Here is a 23,563-nt window from a genome sequence, read left to right as displayed (position 1 = left end):
ATCAGTTCCAGGCCTACAAGAGGCTGTGCCATTCAGGCACCATTGTGCTTTTTGATCCTCCTAACATCTGATCTGATAAAATGCTGTGTCACCCAACTTTGATGAACTGACAATGCAGGCTTTATGTTTTACTCTTTTCAGAACTTCAAAAGTAACCCTGATGCAGTACTAGGCTAGGGGGAATCAAAGAGATTCAACACATTCTCATCAAATATTCTTTACCATCAACCATGTTGCTAGAAAGTTTAGCAGAGAGTTGGGCCAGCATCTCGTTTCTCTTTCTGGGGAGGTTTTCGTTGTGAAGGTGAGAGAAAGAGTCAAAATAGGCACAACTCCTGTCTCCAGACAGGCCTCAGACAAAGGAGAATTCCTCTGGTTTTAAAGACCTTCAGAGAGGATTTCAGTCACTCTCAGTGATGCCGGAGGCTCCGACACTGTGAAATGAGGACTCACAAACAAAACAAAAAAACAATTCCAGACTCAGGTAAAGAGACTTTATTCAGAATGATTACAGCAATAAGTAGAATGATCCAACCTCTAGACTGACAAGTTTTTAAAGCTCAGGAGTAAGAAGCGTTTCCTTCCAAAGAGGAGACAGATGACTGGGACAGACACAGAGGGAGGGATGGGGTCAATATGTGATGAGACAGGTGAGCAGAGGACGTCTCTCGTCTTGCTCAGCTGATTCCTGAAATCTGCAAGGACTGTTGTTCTCATTTGTAATGCTTGCCCACCCTTAGGCACAAGGCAAATGTCACTAATCTCTGGGATGGAGAGCAGCTTAAATAGACTTTGGGTAAGTCAAATCAATAAGCATTTTCTTCCAACTGATAATTGGGGGAAACTTTCAGCAAAACATTAATGAGGAAAAAAGCAATTTCGGGGACTGTGTCTTGTTTCCTCTGGGTTACATATGTATCTATATACCTGCATAACACCTATATAATGAACATAAATTTCCATTAGTATACTAATATATATGTATATATACATATGTACATATACATGTACATACATATACATGTATACATATACATATACATACATATACATACATATGTATGTATACATATGTATACATACATATATGTACATATACATGTACATACATATACATGTATATGTACATATACACGTACATACATACATATACATATGTACATATATATACTAATATATATGTACATATACATATATATATAATATATATATCTGCTATATATCTACATATTTACTATACACCTATAGACCTTATATATATATATGTATTGTATATTCCCTGATGGCTCAGTGGTAAAGAATCCACCTACAGTGAAGGAGACACAGGAGATGCGAGTCCAATCCCTGGGTCAGGAAGATTCCCTGGAGGAAGAAATGGCAACCCACTTCAGTATTCTTGTCTGTAACACTCCATGCACAGAGGAGCCTGGCGGTCAACAGTCCATGGGGTCGCAAAGAGTCGGACACGACTGAGCACAAACATGAGATACTATCTGTACCTCAAATTTAAAATGAATTTATTGGAAAATGCCAAAGGGATTTTTAAAAGATCAGGAAGGGAAATTTTACATTTGGGAGGAAATTTTCACATCATCAAGATGAAAAATACAATTTGTCAAAGAATTTTCATATCAGAACTTTCCAACTCAAAAATCCGGGGTTTGCAGAAAGGCTGGGATAGAACTGGTGGATGATTCTGGAGAGACTCAGTAGTCACCCTGCCTGTCACTCACCCAGTGATGGTCAAGTTTATTTCAACAGTCACGTAAATACCACACACCTAGCTCCCACGGAGCCATTCACAGACAAGGGAGGGCACGGCAGCAGGTCTCTGCTCTCTAAAACCTACCCTACAACACACGACGGAAAATTAAGAAGAAATCAGGGGCTGGGTGGTTGGGCTTTCTTGTGTACTTGACGGTCATGGTATTGGTACAAGATGTGTATTCCGCGTGTGAAGTGTCACAAATCTTCCGTGAGTTAGAAGATTCTGGCGGCCCCTCTATAATCTCGAGAGACTCTTTATTACAGTTGAGGCTGTTGCAGCAGAGGAAAAAGCACGCATCAGCCTTTGGAATTGTGGTCCCTCCAGCAGGCAGCCTCCCCACCTGGACCCAACCCAATCACATAGCTTTGCTCACCAGACTTCTCAGGCATGATGCCCACAGGGAAGGAGACTCACCCTTCTGGAGAGGGGCATCATGCAGGACCCTCCCCTCACATGAGTCCACATCTCCTGGGAAGCCCCACTGATGGCTCAGGGAAGCCCACCCTGGTCTTTGGGATCAGGACCCACTGGAGGGCACAGTATGGCCAACCCTGAGGACCGTTTCCTTGGACAAGCAAAGAGGCAGGTGAGGCTCAGACACGAGAGTGTGACACCACTCCTGGTTCACCCTCTGCACCCCTAGCACAGGGGGCCCAGGACCCCCTCGTGGGCTCCAGGACCTGCAGAGGTGAGAGGGGCGTCCAGCTCTCCCCGCTGTGGGCAAAGTGCACACACGGGGTGTCACACTCCTGCTGAGGTCTCCACCTCCTCCTCTTGCCCATCAGACCTGACCCCACCCTGTCTTCCTCTCTCAGCCACCAGCGTGTGTCCCACCCAGGAGGAAGACTGGAGCCTCTCTGGTTTAAAACGAGACACAGAAGGGACATCTCACCAGGACACACGCTTGACACTCTCTAAGTTAGTTGAGCTAACTTTTAGTTAGTTAGCTGTGCCCTCCCCTGTTTAGTTAGTTTGCTCTTAGACTGATTCCTTCCTTGGTGCCAAGGACAGTGAGAACAAAAATAAACCTCTGCAAAAGTGGAGAGGTCAATCAGGGGAAGTTTTCCATATAACCTATCCCTCTGACCATAATAGAAATATGATGCAGGAAATGCCTGCCTCCTTCAGCCCTGGGGTGTGGTTTGGGGAGATGGTCTGAGCCCTGCTGTAGGGCAGGCATCTCCAGATTGTCCTCACATGGAGCAGCTCCTCAGCCCAGTGGGAGACCTGACCTCATAGAAGGTCTGGAGGGACAGGGCCCTCAGTCACTAGAGAACATCACCTGTCTCAACCACCACCCTGGGCCGCATGTGGCCAGCCATGGAAATGTGGCTCCTGTGTTTGTATCTATGAAGACTAACCTGCTATAGAAGTGCTGTATTTTATTGCTACATTGCAAATGCTTGCTGTTGCCACATCATTTCATTCACTTTTCCCATTATCATTCCTTTACTCTTTCTTTCAATGGTTCATTCATTCATTTATTCAGTCATTAGTTAAAAAATTATTCCCTGACCCCCCAAAGATTAAGCTGCTTTCTCTAGAGCAAATTTAGACATAAGCAGGAGTGATGTTATGCTGTCAATCTGAGAGAGTCATTTCCTAGGCAGGTTGATAAGAACTCTAGGGGTTCCTAAGGAGAGAGGGGTCCAGAATTCTCAAAGAGGAAGAAAGGACAAACTTTTATTTCCTCATGAAATTAAAAGACACTTACTCCTTGGAAGGAAAGTTATGTCCAACCTAGATAGCATATTCAAAAGCAGAGACATTACTTTGCCAACAAAGGTCCGTCTAGTAAAGGCTATGGTTTTTCCTGTGGTCATGTATGGATGTGAGAGTTGGACTGTGAAGAAGGCTGAGCGCCGAAGAATTGATGCTTTTGAACTGTGGTGTTGGAGAAGACTCTTGAGAGTCCCTTGGACTGCAAGGAGATCCAACCAGTCCATTCTGAAGGAGATCAGCCCTGGGATTTCTTTGGAAGGAATGATGCTAGAGCTGAAACTCTAGTACTTTGGCCACCTCATGCGAAGAGTTGACTCATTGGAAAAGACTCTGATGCTGGGAGGGATTGGGGGCAGGAGGAGAAGGGGATGACAGAGGATGAGATGGCTGGATGGCATCACTGACTCGATGGACATGAGTCTGAGTGGACTCTGGGAGTTGGTGATGGACAGGGAGGCCTGGCGTGCTGTGATTCATGGGGTTGCAAAGAGTCGGACACGACTGAGTGACTGAACTGAACTGACATTCCTTAGGATTATATAACAATAATATATCCTGCCTGAGGACAGTCTCTGGATTAAACCTTCTGGCTAATTCTGTTATCTTAAAATGTAAATTATGGGAGTAGGTCTGGTGAGGTCTTTACAACCTCCAGACATTCTTTGGATTCACTGGAGAGTATATAACTTCATTGCTAACACTAGCAAGGGGGTACTCTTTCTGCCCCCTTCTGATGCGTATGTCAGAAGCTTTCTCTATCTCCTTTATACTTTAATAAAACTTTATTACACAAAAGCTCTGAGCAATCAAGCCTCATCTCTGGCCCCGGATTGAATTCTTCTCCTCCGGGGGCCAAGAATCCTGGTGTCTTCGCGTGATTCAACAACAACCTTTCAAATTCCCCCAGAGTTTTGCACGGATTAATGGATGGGGCACAAATCCGAGAAAGATCTGCCCAGCTGTGGACAGAGTCAGAGCAGGGGTTTGAGGTGTGATGGAAAAGTTCTTCCTCCAGTGAACTTGTGAACTAGGAAATGAGGACCCTAACCAGCAGGTGGTGAGTCTAGGAGAGGTGGAAGATACCTTCTAGGCAGAGGGGACAGTGTGAGCAAAGGCTCAGAGCTGCCCAACAGTCTGATGGGTCCACAGCTCAGTGTGTGCTGGCTCAGCTCAGAGAGGGGGCAGAGGGGAGAAGAAGTTAGAAGGGAGGGGAGATCAGGGGTCCCCTGGAGGGATCTGAAAGTCATGCAAGGAGGGTCAGCTTTATGCAGAGGGCAGAGGGCCACTCAGGGTCGTCAGCAGGAGTGAGCTGGAGTCAGGATGTGTCCGAATGTGTGTGCTGGGTGGTGCAGGGGGAACGGGAAGAGGCCAAGAAAGACACCTTCCCATAAAACCACAACATCAGCAAAGAGCACTTACTGGACATCGCGTACTTCCAAAAGAATTCTGTAACCTGGGTCCATCTTGATGATCCAGAGGCATTCCGTATGCAGTCCCAGATAGGGGAAGATCACTCCATATTCCTCTCCATAAAGGTCCCCACACAAATGTTTATCTTTAACTGAAGAGAGAATTACCGGTGCCCAGGAGCAGCACCAGGCCGGCGGGAGGGTACCACCCCTGGGCGCCACACCACCGTACATGGTCCTAACTTCCCCTTCCGCCAATCACAACGGAACCTCCAGGCTCTAAGTCTGGAGTCCCCCAAAAGTGAATCTTATCTTGTACTCTGCAGAACATAGCAAACCCACACACACGTTACTGCAATTTGTTCTGACACCTGAATATAGAAGAACTTCAAACTTGCATGATGAAACATTTTTCATCAAGTGAGGATAAAGACAGTACTTTCTTCAGGGGTGTTTATCATCAAAAGACTTCCTATTTGTAAAAAATGCTCATTGAGTACCTGGGCCAGAAGTCACCAGGGAAATCAATCGATCATCAGTCGATCAATTATCAATCATCAGTCAGCCCTCTCATCAGGAGGAAGCCTGTCCCTCTGCCCAGAACCCCTCCTGCTGCCAGCACACCCTCTGCCTGGACACGGTGACGCTCCTCAGCCCTCCAGGCTCCGGCCATTGGAGGCGGCTCCGTCATCCTGGGACACCGGTGCTGTGGAGAGGTGGTCCCACCCCTGCCCAGTGCGGTTGTGCAGGCAGGAGGGCAGGGGAGGCTTTTGGGCTGTGGAGGAGGAAAGGTGGGGAGGGGAGGAGGAGCACGGTGGGAGTCATGAGAGGTCAGGGTATATGGGACCCTAAGGACTGTTAAAACCAAGGCTGACGGTCAACTCCGGAAATGCCAAGTTCCTTGGCCTTGGTTTACCAAGGTAAAATGGTAAAGTGTTTTCAGGAGAGCTATTGAAACTGCAACCCCCAAGCACTTCTCTGTGTGATGAGCAGGAAAGGATGAAATAATATCTGTGCACTTACCGAGAAGCCCGTCAGTTGAATCCGATGAGGCTGAAAGAAACAAACAAAAACACGGAAAGTCAAGATGACAAGGTGGAAGTTACGGAAGAGTCGAGCCTTTCGCATAGACAACGTGGAGAAGGGCTGAGTCTCAAGGAAGATGCAGAGCACAGACAGAGAAGCCTGGCTGTCCCTGTCCCCGGGACGAACCTGGTCTCATGGGGCAGGGCAGCATGGAGGCCTGGCCCTCCACCTTCAAGACTCCCTCATCCAGCTGCTTTCTCCTCGTCTCTCCGATTGCACCATGTCTCCTGTGATGCCCCCACTCCGGAGCCAATTAGAGGTCAGCACTCGGGGTGCTGACCCATCTGTCCTGATTTCCCCAAGAATTTCCCAGTCTGAGCATTGTAAGACCCTCTCCCAAGAAACCTCTCCAACCTGGTCACAACAAGACATTTCATCACTCTAATGAACGTGAACTGTTTGGACAATTCTTTACTGAGGTCAGCGACCAATCTGAGGTTGAACAAAATGAAATCGATTTTCCGCTAGAGAGAAGTGAACCATCTGAATTTATGAAGTTTCACTGTAGCAGGGAACTGAGTCCAGGGCTTCTGTCAAGGGTGCTGATCCAGCCCCTCAGGCGCCACCATTGATGAGATCCTGGCTTGTCCTCATGATGTGATCAGTGGGCGCAGACAGTGCCTGAATCAATGGCCCTGGGGCTCAGAGCAGCTCAGATGAGAGCTGGATGGCTTTAGACAAGGCATTTGTTGTCACAAACCTCAGTCCTTTCAGCTATAACCTGGAAATATAATAGTAACAGCCTCCTTGGTTCCAGAGGACAGTCCACGCATACACAGCTCTATGCCCATCCCAGAGAGGCTGTCCACTATGCTCCCTGCCACTGGCAACCTCCCACCACATTCATTTCCTTTCCCATAAACACTGCTTTCCTCAGTAAGTTGAAATCAACAAGCGCTCTGGAAGCTATGTGACCATAGATGTCAACCAGGACACCGGGATCTGTCTCCAGCTGCCCGTCCTGAGTACTGAAGTGGCATAGGACTGGGGGCCACAAAGGAAACCTCCCCACCCTCCATGGATGGATGGGGCATCCATCACATCGGCTCCGAAAATGCAAATCAAGGTTTTTCTGAAAGCAGATCTCAAAGGCAGAATCACACATCTTCCCACCGTGGACCCACACGTCTGGTGACCTCCTCTGATTTGAATCTGAGGTCCCGGCTTTGAAGCAAGGGAACCAGGAGCCCCATGTAAGAGTTCACCCCAAAACATGCTGCCTTGATCTGTTGATTTGAACTGATGTTGCTTGAGAAACGGCAGAGGCAGGAAGGCTCTGATGGACCTGTTTTTACCTATAAGCTGCTCACAGACTGTCCCAGGAGAGAACCGTGACCCCCCCTCACCCAAGACCAGGGAGATGGGAAGGTCCTGATCACAGGAGACTGGGATAAATGCTGAGACGGATATGTGCTCACACGCTGACAGCACAAGCCCGTCCTCCCCACCTGCCTCCCACCGGGCTCCTAGTCATGACCACAGTTGCCTGCAGGGGAGCAGGGGATGGGGAGGGAAGCAGAGTGTGGGTTGATGAAAAGAGCAGTCTGAGCAGAAAAGGGGAGAGAAGAGGGAAGGACAGAATGAGACCCACAGAGAACAAGGAAAGAAGGAGACAGAGGCTTCCCTGAAGGCACAGCTGTCCTCTGCTTTCCCTCCAGCACTGAGAATCCTCATGGGTCCCTCCGTGTTCAGTGCAGGCCCAGCGCCCAGCCCCCTGCAGGGCTAAGACCCCCGTCAGGAGGTCCTCAGCCCTGCTGGAGCTGCTGCTCCTGCGGGTCATTCCTGAGCTCACGTTGCTGCCATGTCTCCCTCCCTGGGGGGCAGATGCTGAGCACCCAATCTGTCCTGGGACTTCTCCAGGAGCCTCTGTTTCCCCTTGGATGCCCCCTCCAATCAAGTCCAGCCTGAGTCCCACTTCCCGCACCCACACCATCACACTTCCAAGACCCCTGAAAAGCTGCCTATGACTGGTTCACCTCTAGGTTTGGACTGAGGACTGGCTGTCCCACCGGGCATCACAGGGGATATTGGCATAAGGCTGAGGTAGAGGGGAGGAAGAGGCCCAGAAAACACATGTCAGAACAAGGAGGGAGAGCCCAGAAAATGTTTAAGAGTCATTATATGCTCAGCCCTGGGTCATGGCCGTGCTGCTGAACCCTCCTTCTCCAGGCCAGGCTGAGGGTGGCATCTCCTTGGAGGGGGGCAGCTTGCAGACCCTTTTCTTGGGCAACAAGCAAACTGCACAGAATCTCTAGGTTGAACAGGAAGCAGAGAGGCCTGGGGGCAAGGGGCTGGGGGCCAGGCTTTACCTGTGCTTAGCAGCAAGGCCCAAGGGATGACACTGGACAGCTTCATCTTCGCAGCCTGGCACCAGCCTCAGCAGTGAGCCCGGCCCCGGAGGCCTGGGGCTATATACACACAGCAGCTGACACCTGACCTGCTCCTCCCCTGGAGCCCAGCCGGGCAAGGCTACAGGAATCCCGGGTTCTTTAGGAGAAACGGGTTGCCTGCTGCTTGCCCTTGTCTATGTCAGAGATTTTCTGTGTCCTTTCCCACCCAGACTGGGAAATGATGGCCTGTTTCTTCTCTCCCTCTCCTGTTTTTGTGGTCCTCAATGAAGGTTGGCAAATTAGCCACAGACCACCAGGATGCCCTGTTTGCAGGGCTCTCTTCCCTGAGGTTCAGCTGCAGCGTGTCCACCTCTAGTTACTTCATAAAGCTCAGTATGACCTGGAAGGAGAGGAACTGAAACCCAGAGAGACCAAGGGACTTGCCCACATCCCAGGGTGCCAGTGGCAGAAGCAGGACCAGTCTGATATCTTGGCTGCCTGGTCTTAAGAGGCCTCCTGTGTCACTCAGGGCAAAGGCAGGTAAACAGCCCCCCATCTGCTCCAGGTGTGGGTCACAATTGGTGGGGCAGCTGGAGTACATGTCAGCCTGTGTGTGGTGTGTCCACAAGGGAGAAGGGTGTGCATATGTTGGCATTTATTCTATACTTATACCAAGACCCACATGGTTCAGACTAGTGAGGGTGTTACAGTTGTAAGAACCCAGAAGAGCTCCTTGTTGAAAACATGCATCAGAATCTCAACACGTGGAGGATATATAAGCCAACTTTCTACCAGGTATTTATCCAAGGAAATGAAAAGATGTCCACACAGAATACTGTGTATGAATATTCATAGTTGCCTTATTCTATCAAAGAGTGGTAAAAACCCAAATGTCCATCCATCCACCCATCGTCCAATGCATAAATTAAACATGGTCTGTCTATACAATGGAAGTCATTCTCCCATTTAAAGGAACAGCAAGCCAATTGCCTTTCAAGGACCATTACAATTACATACCAACCAGGAGAACACGATGTCCATATTCCTGAAGGTAAGCAACTCTGAGTTTTATTAAATTTTTCAGAATTCCTTGCAGATTAGAAATGCTCATAAATCAACTTTTAAAATGTGCATTTCTCCAAATTTCAGTAATTTGGTCTCTTTTCCATGTGTCTTTAGCTCGACGCTAGGCCTTTGGTGACATGCGTGTTCTTGCATATCTTTGGGCCGGTTTCTATTAGTATTGCATCACTCACTTTTCCTTATGGGTTGTAGAAACTTCCTGTTCTAAGTCATATCTTTCTTTACAGAAGCCCTAATGGGTTCACAGTGGGAGAAACATTCCACCTCAAGCAGAGCCCAGGGAAGCTGCCTGAGCCATCTGGTCACTCAAGCTCTCCTGAGGAGTAGGCTGATTAGACAGGGTCTCCCTCTCAGAAAACAATGCTGGTTCTGCGCCGGTGGTTAAGCTCCCTGGTTGTGACTATGATAACATGCAATAATTCCTCACAGTTCCCCTTCCATCTAGAATCTCTCTTTCCTCATCATTTCCAGGTTCCTTTCACACTCCACTACACACAGAATGCTTCCTGGCCCTGGTCTGTGGAGAGGCCAAGGAGCTGCCCATGGATGGAAGTACCTGGATGGAGGGAATGCGGGAACCATGGAAGGAAGGCAGTTCCTCATCTTACCTCCCAGCCCAAGCAGCCTGTCTTCATCCTACGTCATCCCACATCAGGCTCGCTGTCCTCCCCTGCAGTGTCCGTGCAGCGCTGCGGCTGCCTGGGGGGAAGAAACCAGTCTCTTTTCTAAGGGCACTCAGGAATCAAAGTCTCAGGTTCCTAAATTCACAACAGCCTCTGGAGAAAATTTATGGGGTAACAGCAGCTTTTGAGGACTTCCGTCTCTCAGATGGTTGTCCCAAACCTCATACCTGGTTTCTGAGGTTCCTAAACAAGCCTGGTCTCCTTGCTTCTAGCCCCTTCCCCGTGGACTGCTCCCTGGCACACCTCTCCTCTCCTCTCCATGAGATGCACCGGGTGTCTGCACCTGGCTCAAAGACCCCCTAAGTACCTCCCGCTCCATCAGAGCTTCCCAGCTGCTCTCTTTCTAGACCGTCCCATGGGTAGGCATCATCTCCTTCTCAGTGACCATGCTTTTATTCTCAGGGAGGAGCTGAAGGGTCTGCTGGGCATTTTGTAAGCTGCCTTCCCAGAATCACAGGTTTATTCAGCATCTGTTCCCCTTGCATGTGTCACAGGCCTTGGGAGAAGCTGATCCCAGACCCAGCTCCAAGGACTGGCCTCAGTGGTGAAGGAGGTGGTGTGAGTGTCCCCAGGAAGCTCCCCATCCTGGCGATGTGCAGGAATGAGCACGTCCCCAGGTGAAGGGACAGGGGAGGTCTGGCTGCAGAGGAGGTGGGAGAGGTCTGCTCCACGTCCTCCCCACTGAGGGTGAGGCCAAGTCACAAGGGAGGCAGAGCAAGAGGATGGTGGGCTGCCAGCCCAGAGCCGCTGGGCAAGCTCACCCCAAAGCCCCTCCCTTCCAGCTCCAGGAAGGAGCTGCCCGTCCTTGTGGTTGAAGGCGTTTGGGATGGCATGTCAGTCTTTTGAAGGAGGAAATATCCTCACCCCTTCAAGGTGCCATGAATCCCAGAACAAAAAAGTGTTCCTAAAATTTCTTAGAGAGTCTTAAAAAAAGAAATACATTCTATCCCCTTTTTGAATCCCCAAGCTGGCAAACCTGCTCCAGCTCTGTTTTGGTGTGTGTGTTTGTGTAGAGTAAAAGCAAAAATTTCAAATCCTGCAACAGAAAATTGACCAAGGGTGATGCCAGCCATTCTGTACTGCTCGTAATGTAATGGAATTCTTTCCAAAGACTCATCAGTAAAGAAGCCGTCTTGCTAGGTGTTTTTCATAGCTGCACTTTATGATGTTAAGCTTGTACCCGTCAGTGAGTGGTTTCTAAGAGTTTTATTTGACATCATTAATAGTTACAGAATTTTGTTTCATTTGTTTTGAATCTATTGATGTGTCATTATAGATTTTATGTTTATTCTGTTAACATGACAAGTTCCTCTAAATAGGTTTTTGGTGTATCGTTGTACTCTTGGGATAAATCCTTATGCTTTACAAATATTATCACACTACTAAGTCCAGTTTCTAAAACTGTATTCTATTTCATTTTTTGCTCTTATATTGACATCCATGTTCTTGAATTAGATTGCATGACATTTTCTTTCCTGTATTGTTCTTTCCCATTACTCGTATCAGATTATACTTACATCAGATTATTCTAAATTTATAAAATGAGCTGGGTACCCTTTTCACTTCCTCAAGATATCTTGGAAAAGTTAAAGGTCATCGAAACAGTGATTTTCATTGTTAAACTCCCTGGAACTATCAACTTTCTGAAAAGAAATCTTCTCATTATTAATTCCATTTTTTTTTTAAATTATGAAAGTATGATAACATATTTACAGGAGATTTGGAAAATGTTGAACAAAGTTTTATATAGGTTATGTTCAGCTCAGCCTAGAATGGAAGAAATATGATTCCCAAATTAACCTGTGTGAAGACTGGCTGGAAAGAAATGCAGTACTTTACAGGATCATTGAAAATGCATGTGTGAACCTATACTCATTCACTCATTCATTCATTTAAGAATTGCAACTTGGACATTGGAGTCCCACAGTGGTACAGCCACACAAGGAATAAACAAATGATAAGTTAAATGACCCAGGGATTTATACAAGGTAAGTGAGGGGGGAAAAGGAGCGAGATCCCTGAACCTAAGAGGTGTCAAGAAGATGATAAGGTAACGTTAGCCCTCAATCTGAACCATGGTATCCTATATGGGGGTGGGGGGGTGGCGGTTCTGGCAGAGGGCATGTGAGTCAAAAGGTTTGGACAGATGCGATCCTGGCAGATGAGATCATGTGACAAAGGCATGGAGTTGCCCCAAATTCTTCAGTCTCCAACACTCAGTGTGTGATGGTCCAGCATTGAAAGGAGCAGAGGGGAGAAGAGGTTAGAAGGGAGGGAAGCTCAGAAAAGGAAAGATTTTGGAAAACTAGGCTAAAGTGGGTAAACTTTATCCTGAAGACAGAGATCCAGAGAAGGGTTTTCAACAGGAAGTGCCAATGGAATCAGATGTGTTTAGATGCGTGTGCTGGATGGTGAACTGGAAGAGACCAGGGTGGGATCTTTCCTAAAATCTACATCAGCAAAGAAGCCCCACCTCCAGGGAACTCACCTGAGGAAGGGAGACTCCAACACGGCTTCTGAGCTGGTCTCCTCAGGATGGTCCAGATAGACGAGTGCTGCTCTCAGGGGAGCTGATGACCCTGCCCAAGTCTGGGGAGACTCTACATCCCCACCTGACGAGTGGTGCTCTCAGGGGAGCTGATGACCCTGCCCAAGTCTGGGAGGAGACTCTACATCCCCACCTGACGAGTGCTGCTCTCAGGGGAGCTGATGACCCTGCCCAAGTCTGGGGAGACTCTACATCCCCACCTGATGAGTGCTGCTCTCAGGGGAGCTGATGACCCTGCCCAAGTCTGGGAGGAGACTCTACACCCCCCACCTCTCCAAAGAGAACAAGGTAACACAGAGGAGGATCCGGGTGTGCCCTCGTGTGTGGGGTTTGTGTCACGCAGGCAGATATTATGCTTCTTGGTCCTCCTAACATCCTGGCCTCTGGTAAAATGCAGCATCAAAACCTGAATCTGGGAATATTACTAAGCCATAAAAAAGCACAAATTTGAGTCAGTTCTAGTGAGGTGGATGACCCTAGAGCCTGTTAGAGAGAGTGAAGAAAGTCAGAAAGAGAAAAATAAATATTATATATTAGCACATATATATGGGATTTAGCTTCCAAGGTCAGACGAGATTGGCCACGTTCAGGATGGCATGGGCATATCAAACCCATCAATCCTAAAGAAAATCAGTCCTGGATGTTCACTGGAAGGACTGATGCTGAAGGTGAAGCTCCAATACTTTGGCCACCAGATGTGAAGAACTGACTAGTTGGAAAGGACTCTGGTGCTGGGAAAAACTGAAGGCAGGAGAAGGGAACAACAGAGGGTGAGATGGTTGGATGGCATCACCAACTCAATGGATAAGAGTTTGAGCAAGCTCTGGGAATTGGTGATAGACAGGGAAGCCTGGCATGCTGCAGTCCACGGAGTCGCAGAATTGGATATGACTGAGTGATTGAATTGAAACTGATGGGATTTGGGGCTTGGGTTCACATGGTAAAGAATCTGCCTGCTAATGCAGGAGACCTGGGTTTGATCCCTGGGTCTGGAAGATCCCCTGGAGAAGGGAATGGCAACCCACTCTAGTATCCTTGCCTGAAAAATTCCATGGACAGAGGAGCCTGGCAGCCTACAGTCTATGGGTTTGCAAAGAGTTGGACATGCTGCAGCGACTAACACTTTACTTATGGGATCTAGAAAAATGGTATAGATGAACCCAATGGAGATGCAGATATAGAGACTGGACCTGTGGACACAGTGGCACAGGGAGAGAGTGGGACAAATGCAGAAAGTAGCAGCAACATATATACACTAACACGTGTAAAATGGGTAGCTGGAGAGAAGTTGCTCTATAACACGGGGAGCCAAGTCTGGTGCTCTGTGAGGACCTAGAAGGCTAGGATGGAGAAGGGGAGGGAGGCTCACGAAGGAGGAGATATATGTAAAATTATGGCTGATTCATGCTGTTGTATGGCAGAAACCAGCACAACATTGTAAACATTAAAAACCAACAAACCAACCAAGCAACAAAAAACCCCTGAATCTGATGATCCCACAAACAAAACATGTTTTACTCTTTGCATATCTTTTTAAGACACCCGAATATAGTTCTAGTTGGCCAGTGGGCATTAGAAGAAATTTAATGTATCACCATCAAATATTCTTTATCACCAACCACATTGTCAGAAAGTTTAGCAGAAAGATGCTCCAATGTCTCTACTCTGTCTTAGAGGTTTATCTTGGGCACAAGAGGGAAATAGTAAATAGGCAAAGTAACTATCCAAAGACAGGACTCAAAAAATAAAAACCTCTATGAGTTTAAAGAACTTCAGAAGAGGTTCCTGTCATTCTCACTGATGTCTGATTCTCTAACCTGTGACATGAGGACATTTAGAGTAAAAGAACAAATCCAGACCAGGTAAAGAGACTTTATTCAAAATGATTATAATGACAAGTGGAATGATCCAACAACAAGACTGGCAAGTATCGAAAACTCAGGAATAAGGAATCTTTCTTTGCAGGGAAGAGACAGAAGGCTGGAAAGGATGGAGGAGACCGGATGGGACGAGCAGGTGTGATCAGACAGGTGACCAGGATGTGTCTCTCCTCGTGGTCAGCTGATTCCAGAAGCGTCTTCCAGGAAGATTGTTTTCATCTGCAACACTTGTCCACTCTTAGGTGTGAGCACGATCACTAAGCTGTGGATGGAGAACTTAACTAGAGTTTGGTTAAGTCAGTTACACAGGGGCATCCCTCATAGCTCAGTTGGTAAAGAATCCGCCTGCAATGCAGGAGACCCTGGTTCAATACCTGGGTTGGGAAGATACCCTGGAGAAGGGATAGGCTACCCACTCCAATATTTGTGGACTTCCCTTTTGGCTTGGGGAGCTTCCCTAGTGGCTTAGACGGGAAAAGCATCTGCCATGATGCGGGAGACCCGGGTTCAATCCCTGGGTCAGGAAGATCCCCTGGAGAAGGAAAGGACAACACACTCCAGTATTCTTCCCTGGAAAATTCCATGGATGGAGGATCCTTATAGGCTACAATCCATGGGGTCACAAGAGTCAGACACGACTGAGTGATTTCACTTTCACTTTCTTGCCCTTGTGGCTCAGCTGGTAAGGAATCTGCCTGCAATGCAGGAGACCTGGGTTTGATCCCTGGGTTAGGAAGATCCCCTAGAGAAGGAAAAGGCTACCCACTCCAGTATTCTGGCCTGGAGATTTCAGTGGACTGTATAGTCCATGGGGTCACAAAGAGTTGGACACGACTGAGTGACTTTCACTTCACTTCAATTAAACAAGCATTTCCTTCCCATTGATAAGTGGGGGAAAAGTTTAGCTGATCATTAATGAGAAAAAAGAAACAGTTTTGAGAAACTGTGTCTGATTTGCCTTAGGTGACACATGTATATATTTGTATGCATAAATATTTGGTGAACATAATATACATTTTGTGTAGTAAATGGCAAATATCCATCCTGCTATATCTATATCCGAAGATATATATGTGCATTATATCTATATATCTGGTAAATATATGCATTTTATATAGTATACTATGTGTAATACACATTTTAAATGTACACACTAGAAATGCTTAAGGTTATAAGATCCAGAAAGGGAAATTTTCTATTTGGGAGGAATATGGGACATAATCAAAGGGAAGAGTAAAATTTGAAAAGAATTTTCATATGGGTCTTTCCAATTCCAGTATCTCAGATGCAGAATGTTGAGAATGAGTGGGTGGATGTCTCTGGAGAGACTCACTGTGTCATCCTGACTCTCGCTCACCCAGTGATGATCATGCAGAACTTAGATTCCACCTTATTTCAGCAGTCATGTAACAGCCACATGCCCAAGTGACCACAGAGCCATGCACGGACAGGAGAAGGCACTTCAGCAGACCCCTGTCCATCTCACCTACCTGATGGACGCCCGTAGTAAAATATATCAAAAGAAGATACTGGCTGGTTGGAACTTCTGTAGTACTTCACAGTCATGACATTGGAAGAAGATCGAAACACCAGGTGTCCCCCTGAACAGAACTTCCCAAATGTAGTACTGTCTGGCAGCCCGTCTGTGATTTCCACATACTCTTCATTACAGTTGAGGCTGTTGGAACAGAGGGAAGGGCAGGCATCAGCCTTGGGAATCGTGGTCCCTCCGGCAGGCAGCCTCCCCAGTCCAGACCCCACACAATCACACAGCTTTGTGCACCAGACTTCCCAGCCTGGTGCCCACGGGGAAGGAGACTCATCCTTCAGGAGAGGGTGGTGGTCACCCAGGACCCTCGCCCCCCAGGGGCTGCAGGTGACTCCTTGCCTCCTGGGCAACCCCACTGACGGGGCTCAGGGAAGCCCGCCCAGGACTCTGGGATCAGGAGCCATGGGAGGGCACAGTACAACCAACCCTGAGGACCGTTTCCTTGGGCACAAGCACAGAGTCAGGTGAGGCCCAGACAGGCGTGTGTGATGCCACTCCTGCTTCACCCTCTGCACCCCTGGCACAGGGGGCCCAGCACCCCTTCTTGGCCTCCAGGATCTACAGAGGCGAGAGGGCCATCCAGCTCTCCCTGCTGTGGGCAAAGTGCACACTCGGGGTGTCACACTCCTGCTGAGGTCTCTGTCTCCTCCTCCTGCCCATCAGACCTGACCCCACCCTGTCTTCCTCTCTCAGCCACCAGCGTGTGTCCCAGCCAGGAGCGAGGTTGGAGCCTCCCTGGGCTAAAACGAGACACGGAAGGGACATCTCACCAGGACACACACTCAGCTCCCTCTATACTAGCTCACTCTTGGACTGATTCCTTCCTAGTCCCATATCCAAAACTTGTCTTGGGGAGTGTCAAAGAGACAATAATGAAAACTTTTAGAATAATCTATCCCTCTGATCCTAACAGAAATGGTGATGTAGGAAATGCCTCCCTCCTTCAGCCCTGGCGTGTGGTTTTGGTAGATGGTCTGAGCCCTGCTGTGAGGCAGGCATCTCCAGGTTGTCCTCCTCACATGGAGCAGCTCCTCCGCCTAGTGGGAGACCTGATCTCACAGAAGGACACGGCCCTCAGCTATAAGATGATAGAACTAATCTCAGCCTCCCCTGACGGTGACCTTTATTCCACAAATAATGAAAATGTCACTTCCAGGTTGAAATATATGAAGAATAACCTGCTACAGAAATGCTGTAACTATTGCTACTTTGGAAATACCTTCTGGAGCATTATAACTTCCTTCATACTTTCAAACATTTATTAGATCTTTCATTCAGTTATTCACTCCTAGGTAAAACAAGCAAACAAGCAATAGACACGCATCCTAGGAGAGACAAACTCAGACATCAGCAGGAGTGATGTTATGCTGTCAGTCCCCCAGAGTTTTGCACGGATTAATGGATGGGGCACAAATGCGAGAAAGATCTGCCCAGCTGTGGACAGAGTCAGAGCAGGGGTTTCTGGTGTGATGGAAAAGTTCTTCTTCCAGTGAACTCGTGAACTAGGAAATGAGGACCCTAAGCAGCAGGTGGTGAGTCTGGGAGAGGTGGAAGGTGCCTTTCAGGCAGAGGGGACAGTGTGAGCAAAGGCTTAGAGCTGCCCAACAGTCTGATGGGTCCACAGCTCAGTGTGTGCTGGCTCAGCTCAGAGAGGGGACAGAGGGGAGAAGAGGTTAGAAGGGAGGGGAGGTCGGGGTCCCCTGGAGGGATCTGAAAGCCATGCAAGGAGGGTCAGCTCTATGCAGAGGGCAGGGGGCCATGCAGGGTCATCAGCAGGAGTGAGCTGGAGTCAGGATGTGTCTGGATGTGTGTGCTGGGTGGTGCAGGGGAAACAGAAAGGGGCAAAAAGGGACACCTTCCCATAAAACCACACCATCAGCAAAGAACACTCAACTGAGCACTGACCTGAGAAATGGAATTGTCAGTACAATTCTATAACCTCTCTCCAAGAGGATAGTCCAAGTACACTTTGGCTCCCATGAGGAATAGCTGGAGATCCTCCCAGAGAAGTTTCTGCGGACGCCCCCACATTTTCTAGCGTCTACAACAGAAGGCAGTTTTCTTGGTGCCCAGAGGCTGTGACAACCCCTGGGTTGGAGGGCGGGGGTTGCTGTACCATTCTTGGGGCCCACACCATCATTAAACCTTGTGATTTCCGGATTCCAGAAATCACAAATCAACATCAATGATCCAAGTCTAATGACCTCCAAAAAAGTGATTTTGATGTTTTACTCTTTTAAACATCATAAAGGGAACCATACCCATCACTGAAATTTGTTTTGACCCCTGGAAACAGATATATTTAATCCCTCTTCAGCAAATAAATCTTTATCATCAACAGCATGGTCAGACTGGAAGTCAAAAGGTGCACACAAACCCCTCCTTCTGGGTGCTGTGTGTCTCTTCCCAGTGAAGCCTGAGAAATAGCAAAGGAACAGCCTGAGGAGCCAGACCCCTCAGAGCCATGAAAACCCACTCACTGTGCAGACCTGCAGGGAGCACCGGGACCCACTCAGTGACGCTCAGGCTCCACATCTGTACGTGAGGATAAAAGGAGCATTTTCCTTCGGGCATTTGGATCTAATGAGCTCCTGGTTGGAAGGTGCTCAGCCAGTGCCTGGGCCTGGAAACCTCTAGAGCACACAGCCCATCTCTGGTCAGCTGCACCCTCTGACCCGGTCCACCACGATATCCTCACTCCCTCTCCCTGTGAAGCTCTCATCTCTGACCCTGAAGATGGTGATGTCCCCCAGCCATTAGGAGGCGGCTCCATCCTCCTTGGCCACCTGCTTCATGGAGATGTGGCCCCTTCCTCCTCCCCGCAACCCCCAGTGAGGCTTCTCCTGAGTTTGGAAGATGCTGTGGGGTGGAGAGAAGGAATGAGGCAGAGGGGGCGTCCTCAGAGGTCAGGAGAGACTGGAGTTAGGGATTGTGATGACGGAGCCAGGCTGCGAAGTACAGAAAGCTATGTTCTTTTGGTAACGGGTACGTACATCTCCCTTGTAGAGAAGCCACTTGCACCTGAACTTTAAGGCTCATCTCTACGTGATGAGGGGAAGTGGTGAAATCACATCGTCTACACTTACCTTCATCCGATTCTGTTGAAACCGTTGTGGCTGAAAGGTAGCAAAACAGAAAACATCGTGAAAATGAGAGGTTACAGAGGGGTCAGGGTAAGAGAATGGAAAACGCACAACCCAGTGACGACAAGCCGTGGGCCAAGGGATGGCCGTGAGAGGAGAGAAATGCTTCGCTGCCTCCACCCTGGGGACCGTCCTGGTCACACAGGGGAAGGGCAGAGGGAGGGCCTTCGAAGGCTAGCCCATTCAGCTTGATGTCTTTGTTTTCCCCAGATCTACTCAGTTTAGGGCCAACGTTCTCTCTCTGCAGCCAGAGTTGGAAGAGTCAGCCCCCGGGAAGGTGACCACCTTGTCCCTTTAGCCTAGGGTTATCCAGGTCTCAGCACTGAACTACCTTCTCCCAGAAAATGTCTCAGTCCCGGCCAAACGAAGAGAGTAGTTCACCCAACTAGGACATGAATGTTTCTCATTAATCCTTTGGTGGTGAATTTGATGTTGTATTGAACACATTGAGTAAAATTTTCAGTTAAGGAGAAGTGAACCATCTTACTTTGTAGAAGCTTCACTGTATCAGGGACCTGAGTTAGGTGCATGGATCCAGGGCCCTGCTTTCAATCACGTGGCCTCCCAGAGTGGACCTGCACTGTGGCTTATCTTCACGATACAACGATCAGGCGTAGCAAAGCTTAAGAATATCTCATTCTTGGCCCTCGTCACAGCCCTGTGGGGATGAGAGATGCATGGCTTTGGACAAGTCATTTTCTCTCCTTAAGCCTCAATCCATTCATCTCTAAAATGGAAATGAACAGTAAGAGCCTCCTTGGTTCCAGAGGACAGTCCACACACACATAGCTCAGTGCCTGGTGCAGGGATGCTCCTCACTAGGGAACCTACCACTCATTCATTTCCTTTCCCGTAGAAACTGCTTTCCTTAGTAAATAGAAATCAGCAAGCCCTCTGGAAACTATTTGACATAAACGTCAACCAGGACACTGGAGTCCATCCCCACCTACCCTTCCTGAGTCTGAAGTGTCATTGGATTGGGGGCACAGTTACTTTCAAATTTCTTTTGATATTGTTTCTAACATAATTCCACAGTGATAAGAGAACAGACTATGATTTCAACACCTTTAGACCATGAAAGTTTTCTACCTTGTCTTAATGTCCCTGGATATGTTCCAGTGTCTCCTAGTTTATCGTCTATAGGAACCTGAATAGAATTGGTATCTTACTGTTGTGTGAAAACTGTATAAATCTTAATTATGCTGAATTGGTTCACAGGGCTTCTCAGGTCTGTTATATTCTTTTACTTCTCTGTATATTCTTTCTATTAATTTTGAGAGTTTGATATTAAAACTCCAATGAAACATCTTATTTATTTTAAAAAATAACTGTAATAGATAGCGGAACTGTATGTAACTTTGTTCTGTATTTTCCAAGTCTCCTGTAAATGTGTTATCATACTTTCATAGAGGGATGGTATGGGGAGGGAGGTGGGAGGGGGGTTCAGGATTGGGAACACGTGTACATCCGTGGTGGATTCATGATGATATATGGCAAAACCAATACAATACTGTAAAGTAATTAGCCTCTAATTAAAATAAATTTAAATTCAAAAAAATAAATAAAAATTAAAATATAAAAAAAAATCCTCCCCACCCTGGGGCATCCATCACAGTCTGCTTAGGAAGACACAGATTAAGGTTTGCCTGAAAGCAGGCCTCAGGGACAGAAGCAGAAATCATTCCTGTTCCTTCAGGTGACGTATCTGGCCTGGACCCACACGTACAGTGACCTCCTCTGATCTAGAGTCTGAGGTCCCGGCTTTGAAGCAGGGGAACAAACAGCCCCTAGTAGGAGTTCAAGACACATCACCCCAAAACATGCCATCTTGATCTACTGACGATTTGAACTGAAGGCACTTGAGAAACAGCAGAAGCAGCAGGGGCTCTGATGGACCCATTTCTACCTACAAGGCGCCCACGAAGTGTCCCAGGAGAAGGGCTGCCCCTCCCCACCCCCACCCCGGGCCTCATCACAGGAGCCTGGGATGGACCCTGAGAAGGATCCGGGCGCACACACTGACTGCACGACCCTCTCCTTCCGCTCAGCCCCCACTCAGCTCCTAGTCGTGACCCACCATTGACTGTAGGGAGAGAAGCGGGGAGGGAAGAAAGAGCCTAGTCATGGGGACAGTCCCTGACAGGAAGTGTGAGGGGCAAGGTGAGCAGCGGAGGAAAAACAGGGAGAGGGGAGGGAAGCTGAGTGAGGCGAGAGGAAAAGAGGAGACGGAGCTGAAAAGGGCAGAGGAGGAATCACAAAATGCGACAGACAGAGAGACCCAGGAAGGAGGAGACAGATTTCCCTGAAGAAATGGCTGCCTTCCTATTCTTTCCCACCAGCACTGGGAACCAGCATGAGTAGTGAGTCCCTCAGTCGTGTCAGACTCTTTGAGACGCCATGGGCTGTAGCCCGCCAGGCTCCTGTGTCCAAGGAATTTTCCAGGCAAGAATACTGGAGCAGGTTGCCATTGCCTTCTCCAAGGGATCTTCTCAACCCAGGGATCGAACCCGCATCTCTTGAGTTTCCTGCATTGGCAGGCAGATTCTTTACCACTAGCGCCACCTGGGGAGCCCAAACCAGCGTGGGCCCCTCTGTGTTCAGTGCAGGCCCAACGGCTAGCCCCTTGAAGGATTATGACTACCTGTCAGGATGGCCTCAGCCCTGCTGGGAGCTGCTGCTCCTGCTGGTCATTCCTGAGCTCATGTTGCTGCCACGTCTCATTCCCAGGGGCAGAGGCAGAGCAACCCACTTGTCCAGGGGCTTCTCCAGGGGCCCCTGCTTCCCCTTAGATGCCACCCTCCAATCAGGTCCAGCCAGGGTCCCACCTCCAGCACCCACACTGGTCACACATCCAAGACCCCTGAAAAGCTGACCACGACTGGTTCACTTCATCCAGATGTGGGTGAGGGCTGGCTGTCCCGCAGGGCATCCCAGGCGAGTGAAAGTCACTCAGTTGTGCCCAACTATTTGCGACCTCGTGGACTATACAGTCCATGGAGTTCTCTGGGCCAGAATACTGGAGTGGGTAGCCTTTCCCTTCTCCAGGGGATCTTCCCAACCCAGGGATTGAAGCCAGGTCTCCCGCATTGCAGGCAGATTCTTTACCAGCTCAGCCACCAGGGAAGCATTCCAGGGGACATTGGTTAAGGCAGAGGGGCCCAGGGAATGCATGCCAGAACAAGGAGAGACAGCCCAGAAAATGCTTAAAAGTCATTATATGCTCAGCCCTGGGTCACGGCCATGCTGCTGAACCCTCCTCCTCCAGGCCAGGCTGAGGGTGGCATCTCCTTGGAGGAAGGCAGCTTGCAGATCCTATTCTGTGGCAACAAGCGAACTGCACAGAATCTCTAGGCTGAACAGGAAGCAGAGAGGCCCCGGGGCAAGGGGTTGGGGGCCAGGCTTTACCTGTGCTTAGCAGCAAGGCCCAAGGGATGACGCTGGGCAGCTTCATCTTCGCAGCCTGGCACCAGCCTCAGCAGTGAGCCTGGCCCCGGAGGCCTGGGGCTATATACACACAGCAGCTGACACCTGACCTCCTCCTCCCCTGGAGCTCAGCCCAGCAAGGCTGCGGGAGCCCCGGGTTCTCTAGGAGAAGTGGGCTGCCTGCTGCTTCCCCCTTGTCTATGTCAGAGATTTTCTGTGTCCTTTCCCACCCAGACTGGGAAATGATGGCCTGTTTCTCCTCTCCCTCTCCTGTTTTTGTGGTCCTTGATGAAGGTTGACAAATTAGCCACAGACCACCAGGATGCCCTGTTTTCAGGGCCCTCTTCCCTGGGGTTCACCTGCAGCATATCCACCTCTAGTTACTTCATAAACCTCAGTATGACTTGGATGGAGAGGAACTGAGACCCAGAGAGACCAAGGGACTTGCCCACATCCCAGGGTGCCAGTGGCAGAAGCAGGACCAGTCTGATATCTTGGCTGCCTGGTCTTAAGAGCCCTCCTGTGTCACTCAGGGCAGAGGCAGGTAAACAGCCCCCCACCTGCTCCAGGTGCGGGTCATGATTGGTGGGGCAACTGGAGTACATGTCAGCCTGTGTGTGCTGTGTCCACAAGGGTGACCTGGACACACATGTCGGAATTCTTTCTGTTTATGATATAAAGACCACGTGGCTCAGTCCGATGAGTGTCACAGTTGTGAGAACCCAGCAGAAGCCCCTGTGGAAGACAGTCTAGCAGGTTCTCAAATGTTCCACACTAGTTTGTATATGGGCCCAGGTTTCTACCAGGTATTTACCAAGGAAATGAAAACATGCGTCCACACAGAGAATTGTGCATGAATATTCATGGCAGCGTTATTCATTAGAGACAGAGTGAAAAAAATCCAAATTTCCATCATCTGATAAATAAATAAAACATGGT

The 23,563-nt window shown here is 48.6% G+C and overlaps 2 protein-coding genes and 1 long non-coding RNA gene across 5 annotated transcripts; 1 reads left to right on the top strand and 2 right to left on the bottom strand.

Annotated features, from left to right (window-relative positions):
* Positions 1 to 1,498: 1,498 nt before the first annotated feature.
* SPADH2 (spermadhesin 2) lies at positions 1,499 to 8,369 on the bottom strand. Its single transcript, NM_001025338.2, has 4 exons — positions 8,295 to 8,369; positions 5,923 to 5,952; positions 4,910 to 5,051; positions 1,499 to 2,037 (listed from the first exon to the last, which is right to left on the bottom strand). Exons 1-4 carry the CDS (start codon positions 8,338 to 8,340, stop codon positions 1,851 to 1,853), a joined length of 405 nt encoding a protein of 134 aa, NP_001020509.2. The 5' UTR covers positions 8,341 to 8,369; the 3' UTR covers positions 1,499 to 1,850.
* A 344-nt stretch (positions 8,370 to 8,713) lies between these two features.
* On the top strand, positions 8,714 to 14,949 carry LOC132343972 (uncharacterized). Its single transcript, XR_009493017.1, has 2 exons — positions 8,714 to 9,366; positions 9,870 to 14,949. It is a non-coding gene; the product is annotated as an uncharacterized lncRNA (long non-coding RNA).
* Positions 14,482 to 22,775, bottom strand: LOC100295703 (carbohydrate-binding protein AQN-1). Of its 3 annotated transcripts, XM_010820121.3 has the most exons (6): positions 22,607 to 22,672; positions 19,689 to 19,859; positions 19,145 to 19,174; positions 17,964 to 18,099; positions 16,000 to 16,187; positions 14,482 to 14,785 (listed from the first exon to the last, which is right to left on the bottom strand). In XM_010820121.3, exons 2-6 carry the CDS (start codon positions 19,729 to 19,731, stop codon positions 14,748 to 14,750), a joined length of 435 nt encoding a protein of 144 aa, XP_010818423.1. In that variant the 5' UTR covers positions 19,732 to 19,859; positions 22,607 to 22,672; the 3' UTR covers positions 14,482 to 14,747. The 3 variants fall into 3 exon arrangements, with proteins under 3 accessions (XP_010818423.1, XP_002698597.3, XP_010818424.1); XM_002698551.6 differs by lacking the exon at positions 19,689 to 19,859 and having other exon boundaries at positions 22,607 to 22,775; XM_010820122.4 differs by lacking the exon at positions 19,689 to 19,859 and having other exon boundaries at positions 14,482 to 14,771; positions 22,607 to 22,775.
* Positions 22,776 to 23,563: the final 788 nt, after the last annotated feature.

This window comes from Bos taurus, chromosome 26, assembly GCF_002263795.3.
Source record: "Bos taurus isolate L1 Dominette 01449 registration number 42190680 breed Hereford chromosome 26, ARS-UCD2.0, whole genome shotgun sequence".
NCBI classification, from domain to species: Eukaryota; Metazoa; Chordata; class Mammalia; order Artiodactyla; family Bovidae; genus Bos; species Bos taurus.
This window is presented reverse-complemented; position numbering and strand designations above follow the sequence as displayed.

What these genes read in the sequence shown, in the direction of transcription:
- LOC100295703 (XM_002698551.6), bottom strand. Translation starts at nt 22,652, where the DNA reads ATGAAGCTGCCCAGCGTCATCCCTTGGGCCTTGCTGCTAAGCACAG. An exon ending in TTCAACAGAATCGGATGAAG is followed by an intron (nt 18,100 to 19,144) that starts GTAAGTGTAGAC and finishes CTTCTGTTGTAG; the next exon opens with ACGCTAGAAAATGTGGGGGC. An exon ending in TTACTACGGGCGTCCATCAG is followed by an intron (nt 14,786 to 15,999) that starts GTAGGTGAGATG and finishes ACTCTAGTTAAG; the next exon opens with TTCTCCATCCACAGCTTAGT.
- SPADH2 (NM_001025338.2), bottom strand. Translation starts at nt 8,340, where the DNA reads ATGAAGCTGTCCAGTGTCATCCCTTGGGCCTTGCTGCTAAGCACAG. An exon ending in GGCCTTGCTGCTAAGCACAG is followed by an intron (nt 5,953 to 8,294) that starts GTAAAGCCTGGC and finishes TGTTTCTTTCAG; the next exon opens with CCTCATCGGATTCAACTGAC. An exon ending in TTCAACTGACGGGCTTCTCG is followed by an intron (nt 5,052 to 5,922) that starts GTAAGTGCACAG and finishes TTCTCTCTTCAG; the next exon opens with TTAAAGATAAACATTTGTGT.